Consider the following 24,069-nt stretch of genomic DNA (forward strand, 5'->3'; position numbering starts at 1 on the left):
AAAGGGAACACTTAAACAACACAATATAACTCCAAGTAAATCAAACTTCTGTGAAATCAAACTGTCCACTTAGGAAGCAACACTGATTGACCCGACGAGGGTCCCCGTTGTCAATCAGTGTTGCTTCCTAAGTGGACAGTTTGATTTCACAGAAGTTTGATTTACTTGGAGTTACATTGTGTTGTTTAAGTGTACCCTTTATTTTTTGAGCAGTGTATATTCATCAATGTTCCAGTTATTTTTAACCAAAGGTGGGACTTCAACCTTGATTTAATGGGCCCAGGTGTTTTCGGCAGTTTTGCATTTTTCTGAACTTTTGTTCCAGATTAGAGGAGCATAGAAACTGAATGCTGCTTCTCCATGTCTGGTTCTGGTTCTGGAGATGCAGAGCAGAACCAGAAGACATGAGTAGCCTGTAAAGTTGATACCATGACAACAGGTCTTTAATGCACTTTTTGGTGCACAGCTGTTCAGTGATAAGTAAATTAGCAGAAGTGAATTAACAGAAGTAGGTTGAGTAGGTCTATTTTTTTATGTGTCTGAACATTGCTTAATAGCTTCCTGTGGAAATGTTCCAGCAGAAAATGCAAAGAAGAAGCAAATTTGACAAAGTAGAGCACAAAAAACTATAAATAAGATATTCGGAATTTAAATTTTGACCCATTTTATTTTGCCATTTTTCGACCTTGTTGTTTAAAGCCGTAGTAATCTACATTTAGTTGGATGCTATTCGGCAGATCATGAATTAAAAGATGAAAGATTTAATTGTTTTTTTTTTTTAATCTCACCTAAATTGTATCTTTTCTCAAATGTTTAAGCTGCTCAGAGATTTATGAAACTTTTCCAGATCTAAAAACGTCAAACTTTTGACACCATGTACATTTTCAGACTGAACTCTGAACAATCTGCACCTTCTTTACTAAAATCTTTCTTGCACCCCAGTCTTTTTTTTTTGGAAACCACATCTTTACAGTGTCTTTATCAATATTGATTATTTGTTATTTATTGATGCTGTGTGCCCAGGCGAGCAGCTTACAGCCAGAAGAGGCCGGCTCCCCTCCTGATATTAAGGCCAGCCCTCGCTTGTCCAGAGCCAGTATCTTCCTCAATCAGATCCTGCAGGTAATAAAGTCCAAACACGTCTGGTGCTGACAGATTTTATGTTGACAAGGTTTTATGTTTTTTTTTTTTTTTTTACAAATAAAAAATCTGGAAATCTTGCTACAGATTCTGAAAAAGATTCAGGTTTGTACTTTTGAGCATTGCCACTCTGCTCTAAACTCGTTTCTTTCTCAGACTGCCATGCTTTTAGCTCCGTCCACTTTTCCGTTAAGTCCGACCAGCTTCAGTGTCTATACTGAAGGAAAGCATGATGCTTCCACCACCGTGTTTCACCATTGTGAGCACGTTAGCTGTGACGCGCCGCCTTAGTTTCCCATCAGTCACGGCGGTTTGCATGTCAGCTAAAAGGTTCAACCTGAGAACGTTATTCTTTGATTCAATCTCTCGCCTAGATTTAGGCTGAGATTAAATCGCCAAAAAATCTGCTCTAGATTTTATCTGGCGGCATCAAAGTGAAGGCAGCTGGTTGTAAAATGAACCTGGAGCAGAAACAGTTTTCCCCTAAAAAGAAACCCCGTCAGACTAACCGCGGCCTTCTGTCACTCCAGTTTGTCAGCAGGGTGGATATCAAGTACAAGCGCCTGAACAGCAACGAGCGCGTGAGGATCATCAACACTTGCAGTGCAACACTAGCGAGGCAAAGCTTCGAGCTGCTCAGACAAGAAGGTGAGCGGACGAGCTGACAATTCTTCAGAAGCAACAAGGAAACTGACGCGATTGTGAAGATTCACACTGAAGCCGCCTGAACTCCGTCTAAGGTCACGGTTTAGGATTAGATGCTGCGAGGACTGATGTTAGAAGTCGTAACCACATAAAGAAGCTTCAGTGTGAATTTATGCTTTGGGTTGTTTTTTCTTTTCTTTTTTTTGTCACTTGATATGAAAAGGTGGCACCTGAAAGGAGCAGAAGGGTTAGATAAATAAAAAAGGAAGTGGAAGTTCAGCAAGGATGCCTAGACAGACGCAAGTCATCTCAGGCCCAAGCTGGCACTGATACAGAAGGATGAAGTCGAAGCCGTTTCGAAAGTCAGAACGTGTTTTTCTAAAAGACAAACAAACAAAAAAAGCAGACAATGAAAGAGTGAGCGCTGACATGTTGGATGAAACAAGCATTGTATTGTGGAGTCAGTGGAGCTGAACTTTCACAACATTCAGATGGAGGGGAAAAAAACAAAAAGAGAGTTGTAACCATGACAACAAAGTTCTGAATAGCAGAAACACCCAGTCAGAGGAGGAAGAAAGCAGACTCCATTCATCTTGGTGAAATGAAATGGAGTCCGAGGGTCAAAATGGAGGGCATGTTTCAGGGACTTGAGCAGTTCTGGAGGTTACGTTGAAAAACAGCAGAGAAGTGGTGAGATCCATCCATCCATTCATCCATTTTCTTAACACCCTTGTCCCTTAATGGGGTCGAGAGGGTTGCTGGTGCCCATCTCCAGCTAACGTTCCAGGCAAGAGGCAGGGGCCACCCTGGACAGGTCGCCAGTCTGTCACAGGACATCAAGTGGTGAGATTTGAAGATAAATACCAGAAACATTGTGGAAAGACAAATTAATGTGTTTAGGGCTTTAAGTAAATTCATCAGATTAAGACTTTCAGTACTTTTATACTAATATTAACTTGCCTTACCATTTTAAAAAAAACTATTTTGATGTTCTTTTGGATCCATTTGAAAAGCTGGGTTGCATTTACGTTTTAACCAGCTGAAAAGTAAAGGCGATGGTAAATTTGGAGGGTGTTGTTCCTCTCCATATAAATGGAAAGATAGCCCCACAGCATGATACTGCCACAACCATGATGCAGCTTTTAAGTTGAAGTTGAAGTTGAATAAATGCGTGGTTCGGCATTGGAGACGCAGGGATCCAGCAGATTTATTAAAAACCGAGAGTGGCCAGCGGCTTATAGCCCGGTGCGGCTTATATATGTACGTTTCCAGTTTAAAAAAAAAACTTTGTAGATGCGGCTTATAGTGAGGTGCGCTCTACAGTCCGGAAAATACGGTAATTACATTTAAAGCACTGTTTTGGACACAATGTGAGCGAATGCACTCACTGAACGTCAGATTGGAAGTGTTGTTATAAGTGTTTGCCGTTCCAAAGATTGAAGGAATTAAAAACAATAACAATCAAGCGCTTTCACTGAGGTAGAGAGAGAAGCAGGAAGAGGTGGCACCTACGTAAAATCTGACTGAACAAAGCTACATTAAAAAGGGTGCGTAAAAATAGCTATAGTGTCATCAGTTAGAGCTGCGCAGGCCTTTTTCTGCAAAAGAACAAAGAGAGAGACAGCTCACTTCTGAACCAGTTCTGAAACGAGGTTGCAACAATAGGAGGGTTAAAAGAATGACACTTTCTATGCAGTCAGTTTCTTTAATCCAAGAAATCTGACGCAAAGTTGTAAATGTTGTGGAAGAACATACAATCATGAATCCTAAAAAGACAATCCTGATCAGAACGGATGTCCAGACCGAACAGTGAAGCACGAGAACGGTGCTTTCATGATAAGACATTTAAATATGGCAGCATGACTTTCAGTCTGCAAAGACAGATTCAGGCTTGATTATTGTGATTAGTTTCAAAGCAATTGCCCCAAAATGGCAGAAATTCATTGTAAATGTTAAAAAGCGACAATGAAAGAGAAAGCTGGCATGAGGCAGCAGAGCAAGGAGTGGAAAACAGCCAGAGAGGGACGGCGTTGTGGAAAGATCAACAAAACCCACACAAACACGTAACACAATGGCCACATTGAGACAAAAGTAGGTGGCTATGTACTCAACTCAGAATGTGAGTTTATAGGGCTAAGATCAAAAATAGCAATCTGTCCATTGAAGAGAGGAAGTCAGGAGAAAGGTTATCTGAGAGCATTGCTTGTTTCAGGCTTTACAGAGCTCATGCAAACACTATGTATGTTGTTTACCTTTTTATCCACCAATGGGGAGAAAAACTCAGTATCCAGATTTACATTGTGATTTTTGCTCCTATTCTGACCAGCAGCGATATTCCAAGACTTAGCTTTTATACTAACGAGTGTTTCTCTACAATAGCTCATTTCATATGAGCAGCAGTGAATGGAAGCAGCTGAAAGTCTCACTTCCCTACATGTTCATTTTGTCTGTGTTCAGAATATTTGTTTGTGTGTTGCATTAGTATCTGGAAAACATCTGTTGTCCTATTTAAATTTTCTGAATGGGTCCACAGTGAATTTTCTCACTTTCGTTTTGGGTCTCAAAAGTCACTTTAATTAGTGGGTGGAAGGCGATGTAAAATACTGCCATGAATCAGATCGCTGCTGCGAACGATCACGAGCAAATATGCAGCAGGAACATTTGGAGAGAGCAGTTGGTGACTTCAGTTGTTAGAGCACTGCTTGGATATTTTTATACTCACACAAAAAAGCTAAAAGCATGGTAACATGGGTTGCTTACCCATTTTATATCCTGAAAAACTTTATGCTCACAAACATCACCTTGTTGCTACGCCTGCTGCATCAGCTCCAGCTGTCTGTCATTATCATTACATGAACTATGTTTGTGTCTTCCTCCATCGGGATTAGGTAGACAAGTCTAATATTTTATAAGACTGAGATAAAACGTGTCGAACTAAGAGACTGTTTTTGGTCACTTTCCCATTTTTTCCTTAAAAGAAGATATTTGGGGAAAGTAAAAGTGCTCGCTCGGTCCTTTACTGCCCCAGTAATGACAGAGCATTTTGCGTTTAACACGTCAAATCACTGTTTAAATGTTTAACCAATATTGAAACAAGTTTAAGTCATTTCAAAAGTTCACTGAAAAGTTGCCACAAGTCAGTAACCTGATGCAATCCTTAGATAAAAACGTTTTAACTACTTTCAATAATTAACTCATTGATAAGTATGATCAATTGGAATGTACGTGTGATTGAATTGAAGTTTTTTTTTTTTGCAAAGTGCCTCGAGACAACACATGCTGTGAATTGACGCTAGGAATCGATTTGAATAGAATTGAATTCAAGTAGCAGAAAAGAAGTATTTATTTTATCGTTATAAGTCTGCAAGCAACAATTATTGGAGTCCTACAAAATTACTCAGCTTCACAAAACGATGCAAAGGCAGACTGTGATTGCAAACGGCTTTTCCTTCTAAAAACATTGTGTTTCATTGCACGCCTCTCTCTTTTGTGCTTGTGCGTCGTCTATGAGCAGACGCTGCTGACCCCGACAACGAACTGAGCAGAAGCTTGAACCTGATCCCTTACAGTCCCGTCACGCCTCAGCGGACCCAAAGGCGAAGACCGGTTCTCTTCACTCCGGCCGCACTGGCCAAGACCATCATCCAGAAAATACTGAACATGGGCGCAGCCATGGACTTTAACATCTGCAAACCGGGTTAGTGTCTGATAAACAGCATGCAGTACGAGTCTTTGTAAGAAATGTCACTTCATTGTCTGTGAAAGGATTTTTTTTTTACCCTACTTTGGGTGTAATCCCAGTGTGTTGCTGCCAGTATGATGCGTGGGTGAATGCTAGAGAAAAAGAAGCCAACCATGGGGATTTAACTCGTGTGTTGTGCTGCACTGTGATGAAAAGGTGAAGAAGCGTAACCAGAGACAGAAAAAAGGGCAGCACAGAAGATGGCCTAGTTGATAACCAGCGTGACGATGCACTGCAGTGACAGTGACACAGATATTTGAGACGCCACGCTGACACCTCACTGTAAAAAAAAAAAAAAAATCTTGTTGGCCCTTAGAGAATTCGCGCCCCTGTCCCGAGGGAAATCATCCTTTTCCCAACAGGGGTGGGGGGCGTCAGGCAAGTTATTGGTGAAGGTGGAACATCTGGCAAGTCAAGAGTCTGTTTTGTGACTTTCTGACGTGGAGAGTCCCCAGGGCGAAAACCTCAAGTTTCTGTTCCTTGTGATAGATGATGCCGTGCCGCGGCGTAGCAAATGAGCTCGGTGTGAATGTGTCCCGTTGAGAGCTCCACAAACTAACATGACATTTCACGTTTCCCCCTTGCCTTTTCGTTTTGCTCTCCGTGTCCAGATACCATAACCAAGGAGGAGTTTAATCTGAAACAGAACGTGGAGCCCTTCATTCACTACAAGGAGAAGCAGGCCACATTCGAATGCATCACCCGGGAAAACATCGAAGCCGTTGCTGCCAAGGTTGGTGTTTGCCCAATCTGCATTTGGTGCCTTCAGGAAGTAGGTTGAGATTATTAAAATGTCTTAAACTGACTTTAAAGAGGCAGTATTATGCTAAATTGACTTTACACATGTTGTAACGTTATTCCCTCATCAAAAACATACTTCTCTTTCATGCATGTTTGAGAAATCCTTTAATCTCCCGTGGCAACCACTCCCCCGCAACTTCCCCATCAAGCTCCTTCAGACTAGCCAGCAGCAATTAGCAAGCACCTGGAGGAACTGAGCATCAGCTGGGCTTGTCATAGGAGCCGCTTCTCAGAGCAACGTTGGTAAAAATGTTGTTAGAGGGTTAATAGGAGCGATGCTGTGATGACTTCCTGCAGGAAGAGTTTCAGAACGAGCAGAAGTTTTTAAAGAGACAGAGACCCAATTTCAAGGTGTTAATTTACAAAGTCAAATTTCTCTTAAGTCATATTTGATATACAGCATTTTTATAACAATTGAAGGTAGCATAGTTACTTGATAGTACTGAAGTAACTACCAGTGGTAGGTGCCTGGAAAGTACGTATTATTTCCCCTTTATAAAAGCAAGGAGTAGTTAATCGTTTTGTCCTGGCAGAACTATTTAATCATGGATATTCCTTGTATTGTTTTTTTCTTGCAGGACTTTTTTTTTTTTTTTTTTTACATCTGTCATGTATAAGTGCAAATTTATCGCCACTTGGCTGGACGAAGTTCATACATTTCTTTGCTAAAGGTCTTAAAAATGTCTGAAGGAGTCTTAAATTTGAATTGTTGAAACCATTCAAAAATCATGTTAATGTCATTACTAAATGTTTTCAGGCAGGCTTGTATAAAACACTATGTAATAAAAATATATTTTTACATCAATGATGTGTTTGGAAGATAGAATACCTTGGGTATTTATGCAAGTTGTAAACATTTTTCAGATATAAACAGGAGTTTCTTTGATTCTTTGAATCGGTAAACCAAGAAAACCCATAGGCCACGAGATAGGTCACAACGACTGACGGCCACAGCTTACGATCACTTTCTTTTATTAAACAATTTTTTAAAAAATGTAGGAAACTTCAGAGAGGAGACAGTCTAAATTAATTAATTATTCAAATTTTACTTCCATGTGGAGCCAAAGGGATGTTAGCCCCTCACTGTGATGCAAAAAGTGTCATGGAGGCTGGTTTGTGTTTTGAAGACTCCTAGTTGACACTAAGCTAAATGGATACTTTGAAGGCTTTAAGGAATTGGGACGGTATTTGATCTGTTTTTTTAGTTTAGAATCAGACTTTCTTTCTCCAACACCATGAACTTTCTCAGGGCCATATTTGGAGGTCAAGTCGTATCAGCTTCTAGTTGATGTCCTGCTGCTCAAAAGGCTCTTTATTGTAAATATCTTTTCCCCATTTTTAAAAGAAGGAACAGGGGACTTTCAGAACAAATGTCAAACAAGACACTTGGTCTGCTGTGGTTGATTGAACAGAGATTACTTCTTAGTACTTATTTCATGGAATGGTCCTAAACGTCAGCGCGACTTTTACGACGGCTGCGTCGGTTCACCACAAGAGTGGAGGACTGGCTTGACGGCGCGGCGCGCTGTGCTCCCTCGCTGGCCTTCCTGTTAAAGAAAACACAAATTTTCACACGTACAGCGCGCGAAGACTACAACACCCTCACGCACAAAGCTGCGAACCAGCACCTCCTAACATTTACAGACACATTAAATGCACGTGGTTTGCCACCGCTCCTGTAGACTTGTTTTCAAGCCTGGTTTCCTCTCCACCCATCTTCAGGGTAAACACTGCCTGCTGGAGGCCGAGCTGAGCTGCGTCAAGGACCTTCTGCGGCAAGAAATCTACCCCATTATCATTTATGTCAAGATCTGTGAGAAAAATGTCAAGAAGCTAAGGTGAGTGGATCACAAAACGCTCCACCTGTGCAGTGAAACCTCTTTTTTCCAAATCCAAACACATGCCAGTTCTTGTAATGAGCTAATGTTTCCACGCTGGCGGTTAGATAGAACGCACTCTGACGACTTTGTTTCATGCTTTCTTTTTGAGCTACCTGGAAAGATGAAGCAGATAAAACAAATGGGCAACCATTTCTAAAAAAAAAAAACAATAAAAAATAACCACTGCCTGTCAGGTCTGTTCCGTGGTTTCTGCTGTTTCTAAGTAAAATTACAAAAAGATTCTGACGTGTCTCTGGGTGGATTCTGTGACGTCTTTGAATTAGACGGGCCGCTGCAGCTCTACACGATCTCGGCATCAGAGACACTGGGTTCCAAACATCACCGCACTCACCACCGCAATGCTGCTTCCTTCCTGTTTCCTGTCCACACAGGAAGCTGCCTCTGCGCGTGGAGTCGGAGGAGGACTTTGTGAGGTTGTGTCGGGCGAAAGAGAAGGAGCTGGAGGCCATCCCTTGCCTGTACGCCACCCTGGAGCCCGACTCCTGGACGGGGATGGAGGACCTGATAAGGGTCATCAAGGACAGAATTTTGGAGGAGCAGAAGAAGACGATCTGGGTGGAGCAGGACCTGCTGTGGCCTCCTGTGCACCAGTCTGTACATTTAAATACGTGTGTAGCTAAATGCAGTAAACCACAAAACTTGTAAATCTACTGTAGCTCTCGTTTTATATTTATAGTCAGACTCAAAGAGGCACGTCCTTGAGACCCAAACAAATGCATTATGTATTTTGTAAAATTGTATTTCAATTTTCTAAAGATAAACTAATTTAAAACCCCTAATGTGAAGATTTCCTTATTTAAAAAAAACCCAACATCTGACACAGGATGTGCTGCAGGCAAATGTTTTTTTAAGCAGCGCTTGGGTTTGATGGTAGATTTTAACCAAGATTAAACTGCCATCTAGTGGCGAGGTTTGGTCATTACAGAAGCAACAGTTAAACTGAAAACCAGTCATATTCCACAAATTAGAATATTATTGAAAAGTTAAATTACCTCAGTAATTTAGTGAAACACATTATATAGATTAATTACACAGAGTGACTCATTCAAGCATTTTCTTTTTCTTTTATGAGGATTTTATGCTTACAAGTAATGAAAACACAATGATAAAACATTTTAAATGCAGAAATGTGGGCTTATGGTTAAGTATGTTTAATACCTGCTTAGATATTGTTATTTTCAAAAGCCAATTTTAATCTAAAAGACGAGTGCATATTCTATTTTATTGAATTTGACTGCATTTCACTTTCTATGACATTAAAACCACATACTTCAGTGTTTTTTATTGGGACTCAATCAATCAATCAAATTTTATTTGTATAGCACATTTCAGCAGCAAGGCATTTCAAGGTGCTTAACATAATTAAAGAAAAAATAAAAACAGTATGTGACATTAATAAATAGATGAAAAGTAAAGATAAAAATATTAAAAACATGGAAGACATCAAAACCCGCACTCTAACCCTAWTTTAGCCATAAGCAACTCTAAACAGGTGGGTTTTAAGTTGAGATYTAAAGGCACCCAGTGTTTCAGCTGTTTTACAGTTTTCTGGAAGTTTGTTCCAAATCTGTGGCGCGTAGAAGCTGAAAGCTGCTTCTCCTCGTTCTGGGGAAGCAGAGTAGAACCAGAAGATCTGAGGGGTCTAGACGGTTGGTACAGCAATAACAGATCTTTAATGTATTGTGGTGCTAAACTGTTAAGTGATTTATAAACTAACATCAGTATTTTAAAGTCTATTCTCTGAGCTACAGGGAGCAAGTGTAGGGACTTTAAAAGTGGTGTTATGTGCTCGATCTTCCTGGTTTTAGTGAGAACGCGAGCCACAGCGTTCTGGATCAGCTGCAGCTGTTTGATTTGTTAGTCAGACCTGTGAAGACGCTGTTGCAGTAATCAATGCGTCTAAAGATAAACGCATGGATGAGTTTCTCTAGATTGTGCTGAGACATCAGTCCTCTAATCCTGGAGATGTTCTTCAGGTGATAGAAGGCCGACTTTGTGACTGTCTTAATGTGGCTCTGAAGGTTCAGGTCAGAGTCCATCACTACTCCCAGGTTTCGGGCTGATCGCTGGKTTTTASYTGTAATAACTGAAGCTGTGCATTGATTCTTGTTCGCTCCTCTTTAGGTCCAAATATAATAACTTCAGTTTTGTTTATGTTCAGCTGGAGAAAGTTTTGGCACATCCACACATTGATCTGTTCTAAGCATCTATTCAGTGATTGGATGGGTTCAGAGTCACCTGGTGACATCGTGGTGTAGAGCTAGGTAGGTGACTCAATGTGACAAAACCAACACAGAATACTGCATGATTGCAGTGGAAGGAAAATCATGTGGGTTTTCAGAAGCTTTTATGAATAAATATCTGAAGGACACGGTGCATTTATCTTTAGTAGAAGTCTTTTTTTCCCACCACGTGTCATGGTCAAGGCATTTCAAGCTTAACACATAAATGAAAACAAAAAAAATACTACATGTGCCTAAACAACTACAGGATACCTCAAGATAAAATTCTGACTAACTGCTTGACTAATTTTAACGCAGACAAGCTACAAATAGGAAGCCTTTTTGAGCGGATGAGTGAAAGGAGTGCTGTTGAAGTTGCAACACTGTCAGATTGGTGAGAAGCTCAGAAATCCTGCAACTTATTTGTAAAGGAAATATTGCTGAAGCAGAACTGGATCCGACAACATAAAAACGATCTCAAAAATACCAATAAATTCACGAGGGACTGACTGAAAACTAGGCAATTGAAATTGTTGGACTGAGTCAAATCCCAGATCTGTAGAGTAACTTGAAGCATGCAGCGCATGCAAGAAAACCCTCATATATCATCTAAGGAGCAGTGCAAACTCGTAACTGAAGATTAATAGCGACATCTTAACACGAGGAGGAAGGCTGTCCAAACTTCTACCTAGAAGACACATTATTGTTGATATCTATCTTTATGATTTAATGAGTAAAACATGAAGAAAAGCATTTTTAAAAAGCATCAAAAGTGTTTATTTTGGTTTTCTAGAGGGAAAAGTGGGAATTTTGAGGACCATATTTTCCAAGAAAGCCAAATAATCGTACATGCATGAAAAATATGTGGGAAAATATTCCCAGTGCGGCTCCTATCAGGTATATGGAGCAGAAAAGCTAAATTCGGTGCACTACCTCCCCCTCTGTGTTGTAAAACTATCAGTGTGTGTAAGGAATTCAGCCAGCTGCTAAGAAAAAAAGAGATTACACTAAGCATTGTTTTTTACAATGTCTGATCCCACACAGATTAGGTTACAACATTAATCAGCTAACTGTCATCAGTATCACCTAATCAAGATAACGATTGTCACAGTGATTAACTGTAATAAACTGTTTATTATTTTTCTCTCGTTCTTGTTAATTTAATTTTTTTTTTTACATTTAATGTTGCAGTCAGGTTTTTAAAGTTATTTTTAACCATCTGTTCCCGTGGGAAGGATGGGAATACGTGAATCATCCCGGATCAGAAAAATGTCATGTTGGAGCTGACCCAGAAAAGTGAATTTATCTCCCCCTCACGAGCTCACGTTGCAGAAACCTCAGGCTACCAAACTCTCGCGGTGTTTCGCCCTGAGATCCCGCTCCATCTCCCACGGAAAAAACAGCGGCTCTCATCACACGGAGCGCCGACAGGGCAGGCTCAGCTAACGAGACCAGAGGAGCAGAAAGGGAGAAGAGAGGTGAGGACGCGTAGTTCTTACATGTCTTTGTTCTTTTTTTTTACATAAAATATGACCATAATACTAAATATTGTAAGGTTTTATTGCTCATTCCTCCTGCATACACCTTGGCCCCAGTGCTTTGGACTTGTTTGACCGTTAGGCACACTGACAGCGTGACAAACCCAGCGTGACCACTGAAACTCGGTGTTTTCTTTACCCACTTGTCATACATGTTCGCCTAAATGCACCGCACACGACGCTGTAACCGAGCGAGTCCCGGGCGGGTTGGGGTTTGAGGGCTCCCGGCGTGAGAGAACAGTCTCTTCCCGCGGCGCTGCTCGTCCGTCAAAGGTAGCATTGTGTCCGGTCTGGCACCCGCTGAGGGCTGCTGCGGACTGGACGGAGGGATTCATATGAGCCGAGCGGTCAGCCCAGGCTCCCGTTTGGGCTGGAGCTGCAGGTTACAGACGGGGGCGACGTGGTGGGAAATTAAATTCATAAAGACATCAACTAAGGTCAATGGCACGACCTCAAAGTTCAAGCTGTTTGAAAATATATGGTGGGAAATTAAATTACTCTGATTCTCTAATCAGTTTGGAATAATTAAAACACAAAACTAACCATAATGCTTTTTAAATCTCTTTTAATATAGTGTTATGGATCCACATTCATAACAGTAGCAGAAATCATCACAAAAACTTCATTTGGATTAATCCTAATGTAAAAAAAAAAAAAATACATTTTAATATTATTGATGACTATTGCAACATGGTTAACAATAGTCTCTGTTTTCCACCACTGTTCTGGATTTTAAAGACAGTAAAAATCCATCCAACCAACTAAAGTTGTTAATAACATGCAGAGTTTGAATCCATGCCCCCTTAAATGTTATTACATCCTTATAAATAACACATTCAAACAGTGCTTTCCTATTAAAATGTCACACAATGAAACTGAAATGCAATTTGATATATTGTCCAACTCTAATTCAAATCACTGAATGTTTTTAAACCTAGTTGGTCAGTTATTGTGACCTAATTTAAACCTGCTTTTCCTTGCTGATTCAAATTTTCCTCTCTTTTTTTTCTTTTCTTTTTTGAGCCCAGGGGTTTGGATTCTAGGGCAGCCAACAACTGGTGCACCATATTTTTGTGTTAAAAATGTTAAAAGATACACAAATTCAGAGGTGCAGGAGCAGGCAGTGTGTGTGAAGCCCATCAATGCGTCAACTATAAACGTAGCTTAATCTGTCTTTACTATCACCATTACAGGAGAATAAAAAAAACCCATTTAACTTAAATAAATGATGCTTAGCCTGGTGGGTGGGCAAGTAAGGCCTGGTGGCCCGCCAGGCTTATAATACACTGGGGGAAACCCTGGACTGAAAACACATAAAAAAGGGGAAATACATTTGCTTCACCGTCTTTGATAGTGGTTGAGTAATTCAGAAAATGGAGGCGTCCACATTATTATACCACTTATGGATGAATTTGATGCCAACATTTATCTGAGTTTCACTCGATGTGACTTCAAAACGGAAAGATTTTTACAAACACTCCAGCTTCAGTGGGTGTTCTTGCTGGATTTCCTTTTGAAAACTCAGAAAATCACCTCAAACAGACTCACTGGTGTAAGCTTGGTTTTTAATTAAGCAGTTAAATGTAATAAATGTCTGGCATAAAAGGAGAAAAAAAAATGCAGTTTCTTGATGGAGGTAATTGAATAAAACAGAAAAATAGTGGGATTACTGCAGCTATCCCCACTTATGCAGTACAGGCGTAAATCTGTAACCCTTATCTTTTTACTAAATTCAGAATAAATTGTTTTCTTAATGCATTCGACGGCTAGAAATACGGAATTATTCAAGTTTTAAACAGGAAAAACTGAGAATAAACTTGGATTTGTCAGAACTTGACCTGCCTGGTCCGAGCCGGTCAAAGGAAAATGGGCAGCCTTTGACCCAGCACGAGTTATTTGATGCACCACTAGTCTATGAAATGCAAACTGCACCGAAGCACTTGTGTTGTTGCCGACGGCAATGATAAATACAACACGATGTAGTAAGACAGCAGCTGAAATGTCTGTAGGGAGGAAGAGGAGAGATGTCTGCTGCCTCCTAACAGACGTTTCCATGTCAATAATTGCCTCTTCGCTTCAGGGGAAGAGGAGGTACAGAAACATGATGCATTGCAGCTCCAAGTTTAGAAGTGAGGGGGGGGGGGAGAAAATGACGCTCCGTGACTTTTGATCCTAACAGGAAGGAGAAGTATAGAAGACTGGAGCCCAATTATCCCCGAGATGCAGGAAATGCGACTCGGGGACGGAACAGACACTGCCTCCACTTCAGAACCTTCCAAGCTAATTAGCGCACGAGCACAGTGAGCATCTGTGTGTCTCCCTCATGCAGCGTGCGCCGAGGTTAGGCTGCGGAGCGTTTTATAACCGCCTCTCCCTTCAAGGGTGGCTCACAGTGGCACTTTTATTATCTGAGGAGGGCGTGGCATTTAAAGCAAACACTGCTGCGGGCTTCAGCGTATCCCTCTTTGGTATGCCGAGTCTCCTCGACCTGAAAATATCTGACAAACGTTTGTGATCTTGCTGCTGGGAAGCGGTGTGGGGCCAGAATGCTAAATTCAGCACAGGCCTTACCATAAATCACGCCCGAGACTTCCTCAAACTTTGTTTCATAACTTCAGGCAGTGAGGAAGGAAAAAAATGTGTGTCTTTTTATTTACTGTATGTAAGCGTTTGGTTTTAACTGTATATAACTTGAAATAATTTGTAATAAAATCAAAATAATGTATTCTAAGTCAAATCAACTTTAGCATCTCTTGGCAGGTTTTATTTAAACACCAATTACAACAAGCAAAGCATAAAAAAAAGAAGAAACATTTCATTAATAGGCCTGTCACAATAAACAATAAATCAGTTAATGGCATGATAAATTAAAACGAGTTCAATAATATTCATTTGCATAATTTATTGTTTTTCTCTTTCTTCCAAAAAGCGGGTGATAAAAGTTTTCAATCTGGTGTTTTGGTCTTAACAATTCCTTTGTTTTTTGAAGGACACTTTTGTTTACAAATACTTCATATTTAATTTTATTTGTTTATTTTGGATATTTAAAATGTCTTCAATTTCCAGTATTAAATGTAGACTAAATTAAAAAAAAGATCAATCTTTGGGAATGTGTTCTTGCAGTACAATGCCTTTACCACTATATTTTTTGAAAATTGTCTCAAAGCAACAATATTATCTTTTATTGCAATAACTTCTGGGACAATTTATTGGGACAGGCCTGCTTGTTTTGCTTAAATCTAAAATCTGATGAAGCCATCTAAAATTATCTTTGAAAAAAAATCTCTCAGTTTGCTCATATCTTTCACCAGAAAAAATTAGATGGTGTTGCTGTGATTTGTGTGACCTTGACTTTTTGTTGTTTTCAAAAAGAGACAAAGAACACAATTCAGATGTGATTTAATAGGATTCGTCGTCATCTGTTGGATGCTTTTACTAAAGAGTGCCAACATGTGTTTTGTGTTCGTTTCTCCACAGGTCGTTGACGGGCCGGCTCCAGTCCTGCCGTCATGTTTGGCCCGATCTGACCCCAGACTCCTCTGAAGCCGCTGCGTCTCTAACCGCGCCCGCCTGGAGCTTCTGGTTTGTTTTTAGTCTCGCAGCAAAACCGAGTCTCCACGTTCTCCCTTTTCCCCCCGGTGCATGCATGAGAAAACACGCAGGTGTCAGTTATAATATGCTGCCATGGCAACGCCGCGCAGACGCCCTGCAAAATCATAAGTCTGTTGCTATGGTGACTCTGTAGCAAGCAGCGGTCACTATGGGAACATCGAGGATGTTCCGCATTTTCGTGGTTCTGGGCTCGGCTTTCATGATCCTCCTCATCATCATCTACTGGGACGACGTGGGAGCCGCCCACCTCTACCTGCACACCCCGGTGTCCCCGGGCCCCAAGGTCCCCCACCCGCCGCCCCAGCCGAAGCCCCACACCACCCGGACCCCGTCCTTCCTGTCCGACATCGACGCCTTCGTTAACCAGTTCCTGGAGCCGGGAACCGGGGAGCCCACGGACACGGTGCCGGTGGACTCCAGCAACCAGTCGGAGAAGTCAGAGGAGCGCTACATCCCCCGGAGGGAGTGGAAGATTCACCTGACGCCGGTTGCCGCGGAGCTGCGGGAGAGACAGGTGAGCTGAGGTGTTGGTAGGCAGCTTTAGACGGAAAGAGGCGGATAAGAGGGTCAGACAAACCGTGACCTAATCATGACTAAAGTTGTTAGGGCTGCAACTAATGAGAATTTTACTAATCGATTATTCTAATGATTAATTGGATCACAGCTAATCTGTTGAGTTTTTTTTTTAGTTTAACCGATTAATAATTGAATACCGAAAGATGTTTAATAGGAGACATTTTTTCTTTTTAACAGAATTTTCCATCATAAATTCCAGTTTTTGTTTTGATAAGTAGTAATACTAAGTCGTACATGTTTTAGTCACAGTATTTATAGCAGGAATTTTCTGCTGTCAAACTCAGATAGTAGAAACGTCTCGGCCCACAAGGTCAATTCATAAAGACTTTCCTTTCTCACCTTTTTTTTTTGCTACAAGAAGTTGCCATGGTGCTTTTTGTGCAAATAAACACTCAATTATTCATCCTGAAATGGATGTGGGGATGTTTTCTGCTGAAGTGAGAAAAGCATCCAATAAATATGAGGAGTGCATTGATAAGTCTATTGCTACAATTGACAATTATTTCTGGTGATTGATTATTCTATCGATTCTTCTGAAGTTTAATGTATTAGGCGGATACAAAAATTGGCACATTCTTCAGATTTTTTATTTAACTACTAATTCTTTCTTTTATACAGTAATCAAATAGTAATACATTACAAGATATAATTCATTTTTTAAATAAAGAAAACATCTAGTTGCCTAAAATTCAATAGGCAACCAGATGCCTATTGACGCCATCGTCGCCTGAACTTTGTTGCATCCTCGAATTTGAACCAGGTGAAGCCACTGGAGGAGTTTTGGGTGAAACATATTTACAGACAAACATGATTTTATCTTAAATACAAAATGTGTGCGCTCCAAAAATAGCCTTTTTTGAGTCTGTATACTGCAATTAACGATTAATCGATTGATAATTAGTTGACAAATATTTTAATAATTGATTAATCACAATTAATTCAATTATTTGTATATAAATCAGTCCTGATTTCTTTAATGTTGGATGATCTGCCGATACTAACATGTTAAACTGATCTTTTCCACTGATCTTATCTATCTCCACAAAGGTTAACTTAGCAACTTTTTCGCTATATTTAGTGATTTTTCCAACAAAAGAAATTGCTATTGGTCAGAATCGACAGGTCAAACTTTTAAAAGATCTGTGATCAGCCAGAAAACTGCAGTCGGTTCACCTCTAATAAAAACACTTGTTTTGAATGCGTTTAATTTTGATGCTTGGCTCTTGTCATCAGTGTAAGACCAACATGTGATATTTATCGCGTAATTGTTTCTCGAAATGGAATAATCAGGAAAAGAGGCGACGGTTTCTCCAGGAGGTCTGCGCCAACGACAGCGTTTCGTTTCCGGGCAAAAACCGTTCGTTTGATGACATTCCTAACAAAGAGCTGGATCATCTCATTGTGGATGACAGACACGGCATTATCTACTGCTATGTTCCCAAGGTACGCATCGTGGTTAGCCAGTTTTGTGCATTTTGTCACATTTCTAACATCAGGTTGATCTGTTTCTCTGCTGTGAATGTAACTTCAGGTAGCGTGCAGCAACTGGAAGCGCATCATGATCGTCCTGAGTGAGAGCCTGCAGCAGGATGGCGCTCCTCAGAGAGACCCTCTGGCCATCCCCAGGGACCTGGTCCACAACAGCAGCATGCACTTTACCTTCAACAAGTTCTGGAAGCGCTACGGCAAGTTCGCAAAGCACCTCATGAAGGTCAGTTCTGAATAATACTGTTAAAACTTAACTTCATGACTGTGTTATGATCACAATGTGTTTTCCTACTTGAGAAAGTAGACGCTTCAGCACAGCCAACATCTAAACGTCGTGAACACAGTGGTCTGGCTGTTAACTCTCCACTAGATCCGTCCATCGTCGCCTGAACTTTGTTGCATCCTCGATTCACAGCTTCAAGTCGTTCCTTCACTTGAAGCCAAGATTTTGTTTAATACCGGTGCTGTGATTAACGATTATTCCAGTTATAAATTAATCTATTTATTATTCTGACAATTAACTGATTAATCGAATAAAATAATTTGAACATTTTTAATCTTAGCCTGTTTTATGCAATTTTAGGAATAAATTAAAGCATGGAAATAAACAATGCATTCCTTTTTTAAGCAAGAAAATAAAAATTTTCTTGCCTAAAATCCTTTAGTGAACTCATGATAATTTGCTGTAGAGGATGTATCTGCAGGATCTACATGTGGAAAACTCAGTCCCTTCTGCTCGACTTCACATGAATAAAGTGAAAAGGGTTTTCTAATTGGTTGATTAAACAATTAATAACTGCAAGAGGAGATTTTTATTTATTTTAGTTTTTTACAGAATTTGAGTCAGATGAAGCCAAAACTGTCATTTGAGGAGTTCTTAGTAGAACCTGTGTAGATACCTTAAATTCAAAATGTATGTATTTTGTACAGTTTTGCTTTACTACTTCTCTGAATATTTTGTTGTTTCAACAAATGCCCTCTTTTGAGTCTGAAAGCTCTAGTTAATTAATTGACTACTAAATTAGTTGGCGATTAAATAATCACGATTTATCCGATTAATCGTTTCAATCACGTGGGCCAACAAGCGTTTTGAACTGAAGTATTCTTTCTGTGGACGAGGAGAGATTCTTCCTATTGACTCTCATAAATCACACGATGTTTAGAGGATCTTGGGGGAGGTAAGAGCGCTCACTCCATTAATGTATTCCCAATATGAAGAGCTAGCATCCATTCAACATGTTTCATAAAGAAAGGTCTGTTTTTTGTTCTCAGTAGTAGGTATCTGTTGTTGCAGATATAAAATCTCTCCTTATAAGGTTGTGCATATTCTGTTATATCAAGGCCTCCTATCAAAGGCTGCGTTAAAAACATCAAATCAGGTCATAGTAAATTACTTTCCTCCTGACTATTGAGAATTTTTTGCTCTAAAATGAAATATGCCTTGATATATATTTTTCTGGTGTATTTTAAAATAATGCTGGAACTAACTTTGGCAGGTGAAGCTGAAGAAATACACCAAGTTCCTGTTTGTGCGGGACCCGTTTGTGCGCCTCATCTCCGCCTACAGGAACAAATTCGAGATGCGCAACGAGGACTTCTACCGGCGCTTTGCACAAGTCATGCTGCGCCGCTACGCCAACCAGCCCACGCCTCCGGCCTCCGTGGACGAGGCCTTCACTCTGGGCGCCCGCCCGTCCTTCTCCCACTTCACCCAGTACCTCTTGGACCCGCAGACCGAGAAGGACATGCCCTTCAACGAGCACTGGCGGCAGGTGTACCGCCTCTGCCACCCGTGCCAGATCCAGTACGACTTCGTGGGCCACCTGGAAACGGCGGAGGAGGACGCCGAGCACCTGCTGCGCCTGCTGCGGGTGGACAACGTGGTGGAGTTCCCCACCTCGCAGAGGAACCTGACGGCGAGCAGCTGGGAGACGGACTGGTTCGGTCCGGTGCCTGTGGAGGCACGCCGGCAGCTCTACAAGCTCTACGAGCCCGACTTCCGGCTTTTTGGTTACGACAGGCCAGAGTCCATCCTCAACGAGTGATTTGCGCAAACGCAAGGGCAAAATGTAGTTTTTAAAATCACAAGAGCGGGCGCCGCAGCCCCAACGGCCAGCGAGAGGCGCCGTGTCTTTGCTGGACTGAATGTGCACATGATTAGAAACACTCATGGCGTCATTTCTGCCTCATTAAGTCACAGAAGAAGCATGCAGTTACATTCAGGTGTGTGTCCCTCTGCCCTCTTTAGGGACTTTAACCTCCATGTTTTTATGTGATGCCGTCTGTGCCCACTTTTGTGACTAAATCCACACACTTTGGTAGCACTCTGTTTAAAAAACAAAACGATGCACAGAGACCGTTTTGGTTGTGATTGCACGCAATTAGATTATTTTTTTGGTGTTGCTAGATTATCTTGAATTATCACTGCACTATCAGTAGTTAGCTGGTTTATGTCACATTGTTTAAAGTGCAATGTTTTTAAGCATGAAAGGGATTTTATGTTGAAGTAAGTTAGGGTTTTTTTACCTCGTATCCACACTTTAAGAGTATGTTTTTGTGCATTGAAGCCGAGCTGATTAATTTATATCGGTTATACAAGGTTCTGCGTGCAAAATACGTGCTGTAAACTCAGTACAGCTGCTGGCGTCTGGCTAGTTTTAAAGCCAGTTGCCACAATGTAGCCTCAGCATAAGGAAGCACAGCGGCAGGCAGCTGGTGACCTGGGTTTGTCTCGGCTTGTCTCAGACATATTCTTACGGTTACTAATGCACAGATGTGCCTCTGCTTGTTTTTCAAAAATCTTTTTCAAAGGAAAATCTCTCATTTGTGTCTTTGCTTTTTCTTTTCTTTTCAGACAGGTCTGGGTTAACTCACGCCGTCATGATTTCACGACCTTAAAACAAACCATCTCGCTAGATTATTCATAATTGCTTGAAAGTTTACATCCCTTGGTAAAATTAGTATTTCATAGAATCATGTAGATTTAACTTACTTTTACCAAAATGACTCTGTGGGCGCTCTAAGCTTTATTAGAGCCACTTAAACACAGCAGATCATGAATACAACGTAGTAATTTAGACGATTATACAAAAGTACATGTGAAAGTGGGTACAAAATGAGAAAAGTGCAGTTAAGAGACTCTTAAGGTATGAAAACCTTGAGTAAAAATATCAGTATTATGGTACTAACACAAAAGAAAAACAAAAACTAATCACAGGATCTCTTTAATTTCACAGAAAATAGCATATTTATTATTACACTTTCAATTATGCTGCCTATAATGTAGGTGGAAAAAGTAGCAGAAATCTACACAGAAATCCAACCGCTGAATTTAGCTGTGCTCATTGCTCACACCTTCCCTTTCTAGTGTTCAGTCAGTCGTCTTAAAGCAGCACTACCTTTAGTTTCACACCAGGTCTGGATGTATTTTTCCCAACTGAAGCAAGGGAGAAGTGTGGTGGCCGTGTTTCAGCCTCCTGACCGGCAGGAGCAGCGATGCAATGCTTTTGAAGCCAAAATGTGGAAGAAAACCCTTGCAGTTTTAAGGCTGTAACTTTGTAAGCCTTGTTATACCTCCACACCGATAAGAGTTTATGCTAAAGCAAATAAAATGACAGATTATGTCGTTTCCACATGGTTAACTCTTTCTTTAAAAAAAATGCAACATGATCAACTTTTATTTGAAATACATGTGTTTAATGACGCTTAACAAAGAAGATGGAGGGCTACCTTTAGTTTCTGTCTTTTTGTAATCAATGGGAAGGTGTAGCATTCTTTCAGCCAGCTGACCAGCAGTGTGCAGCAGCATGTGGGGCAGGGGGAGTGGAGCATTACTTTATGCTTCAAATACTTTCTCTGAGAAGGACTTTAAGACGTAGAAACGGTCTGATGGTTTTAAGATTGTAACTTTTTAGAAGCTTCATATTGGTAGCAAACCAAACATAAACATTACGGTAAGAAGAAAGGAAAATAACAAAAATGGAGAACGAGCGACGTACCCGTCGCTTTCCTGCAGACTGCAACTACATGCTGTCATTTACCCCTAAACATGGCATCCACATGTTTAGGGGTAAATTCTGCGTTTATTATGTGGTGCATTGCATTGTTTTTGTAGCATTACTTTGAGCTTTGATGAACTCCTCCACAGCTGAAAGCTGGTTCAACATGAATAGTGTTAAAAGGAAATATGTGAGGCTAGTTATGGTCTTGATAAATCGATGGGTTTAGGTGATGAAAGTGAGGAAAAGACAGTGCCTTTGGTTGCTAAAAGTTTACACAGCTTAAAAAAAAAGTATTTTTATAGGACTTGATTTTTACTAAGATCACAGACTCACAAAAAGGAATATTTGATATCCTGCGTGTTGATTTCAACTGTATTTAGGGACCAAAAGAAAAACAAAGCCTTTTGGCTGAACTGTTAACGTGGGACTTTGCTATAAATCTCTCCGTTTGTTTGGATTCTCCTTCATTGTGCTGGTGTTCATAGTGTCACACTCCATGCTGGATGTCGCTGATGTTCAGACTCTTCATTGTTGTGATAGACACAGACGTGTTGGTGTTTGTTTGTTAATGTTTTTATTTTTAAATCTGATCTTTATGCAGAATTGTTTACGGGGCGGAGGGGAAGTTTTGTCTTCATCTTGTGGCCATATGATGTGGGTGTGGATATAGTCCACCTCTGCTGTGTTTGTACTGTAAGTCCTGTTGTATTTTCATACCTTTCCTTTTCTATTAATCTTTGTTGACGTTTCCTGTGTAAAATTCCGACTTTTGATTTTTCTTTCTGTCAATGGGCAAAGGGGAAAAAAACAAAACAAAAATGTTTGCAAGTCAAAAAAGGAATTTATTTATGATTCAAATAAAACAAATGGATATGAGTGGGCTGTTTTATCCAAATGAGAACTCAACATCACTAATTAAAGCTACAGAAACGAGCTACGACCCCCATTTTAAGTCCTACAACAAACATGAAGCACAATAGGACATACTATTACACAGACAGACTTCTAGGTTCTCACTATGTCTGCTTTGTCTACTATGTTAAAATCTACATTTATCACATGTTAAGCTACTCCGGCCTTGGGTCTGCTGGCTCCTGGACGTGATTTTTTCTCTAAAACATTCCAGTAGTAAAACACACTAAATGCTAATTAGCGGGGCTTTGCTGCCATCTAGAGGTCAAATTAAATAACTACAACTGGATCAATTCAAAACACCGTCCTGAATCTCTTATATCACTCACAGAAAAAACTCATCTTTGATTTTTGTACATTTTATTTTTAATAATTATTTTTTGTAAAAAAAAAAATACATAGAATTGGTAGTACAGCAAACAGACACTGCTACTTCCTTTTAGGCAAATCAAAAATATTTTAGATAATTTTATTAGGGATCACTGATTTGGTGTAAGCAAGAGTTGACAGAAATTTCTCCTCAAAATAGATGAAAACATGCCATTCAWGTAAAATGTATGTGATTTGGACAGGAACAGGAAAATAGCAGCATTCTGAACAATATTAGAGAAACTTGAACAAACTGAAGGTTGGATAAGAATAATATCTCCATTGTAAGACATTACTTATATTTTGTAGAAACTTCTCTTCTTTCTGATAAGTATATTTAACTTTGTCTCTATGACTCATGATGCCTCTTGGTAGATAAGGATGTAAACCCATGAGAGAATAACTAGCTTGTTTTAAGTCTCCATGGCAACGGGTGGCACCTGGACGTGCAATGCTAGCACCGCTAGCAATTAGCTGTTAGCCTAATTAGCCTAGAGTGAAACTGAGTTAAAGCGCATGCTAGTATTCATCCRGAACAACAGCTGGTTACCATGGAGACTGAAGGCAGGCTGGTGAAGAGACATTACTGACCAACTAGTGGCACCGTTTCCTCCTGCAGCGCCGCCTGCTGGTGCTCCCTTACATAATACTGTTTGATTTTCTGACGCTACCTCATCTATATCGTCTTATAGACACGAGGAACACAATTTAATTTCACTCCATATTTTTAATAGTACAAWTGAATGACTTTTCRCAACATATATCAAAAKATCATAGTGATAAAATTATAAACTGGTCTAGATTTTCATCGTGATGAGTCAAAACAACAAAAGGCATTTTATTCAAGTTTGAGTTTATGTCCATTATTTGTCACTCAAGCTTAAACACTTTACAACATTCACAACATAATGGTTTTAGTTATGATTTTTCTTTTTTCATTTATTTACACATCTGCTAAGCAGTTTAGGTGCTTAGCAGCTAAACTGCTGCTAAGCACATAGCTGGACTCAYGAGTCCAGCTATGTGCACATAGTTGAATGTTCTGGTGTCTAATGAATGTAGTCAGTTGGAATAGAGTATACAGTAATTTTAAGCTATACAGCATTCATTCATTTGCTATTG

The 24,069-nt window shown here is 40.3% G+C and overlaps 2 protein-coding genes across 2 annotated transcripts; both read left to right on the forward strand.

Moving 5' to 3' along the window:
• Window positions 1-1,008: 1,008 nt before the first annotated feature.
• Window positions 1,009-9,004, forward strand: LOC103468544 (caspase recruitment domain-containing protein 11-like). The gene is made up of 6 exons (XM_008415663.1): window positions 1,009-1,122; window positions 1,671-1,788; window positions 5,300-5,482; window positions 6,139-6,260; window positions 8,051-8,166; window positions 8,601-9,004. The coding sequence occupies exons 1-6, from the start codon at window positions 1,009-1,011 to the stop codon at window positions 8,872-8,874; spliced, it is 927 nt and encodes a 308-aa protein (XP_008413885.1). The 3' UTR covers window positions 8,875-9,004.
• Window positions 9,005-11,831: 2,827 nt separating this feature from the next.
• Window positions 11,832-21,190, forward strand: chst12a (carbohydrate (chondroitin 4) sulfotransferase 12a). The gene is made up of 5 exons (XM_008415597.2): window positions 11,832-11,929; window positions 15,467-16,115; window positions 17,468-17,620; window positions 17,709-17,888; window positions 19,162-21,190. Exons 2-5 carry the CDS (start codon window positions 15,750-15,752, stop codon window positions 19,708-19,710), a joined length of 1,248 nt encoding a protein of 415 aa, XP_008413819.1. The 5' UTR covers window positions 11,832-11,929; window positions 15,467-15,749; the 3' UTR covers window positions 19,711-21,190.
• The last annotated feature ends 2,879 nt before the right edge of the window (window positions 21,191-24,069 follow it).

Source organism: Poecilia reticulata, linkage group LG8 (genome assembly GCF_000633615.1).
Source record: "Poecilia reticulata strain Guanapo linkage group LG8, Guppy_female_1.0+MT, whole genome shotgun sequence".
In the NCBI taxonomy this organism is placed as follows: Eukaryota; Metazoa; Chordata; class Actinopteri; order Cyprinodontiformes; family Poeciliidae; genus Poecilia; species Poecilia reticulata.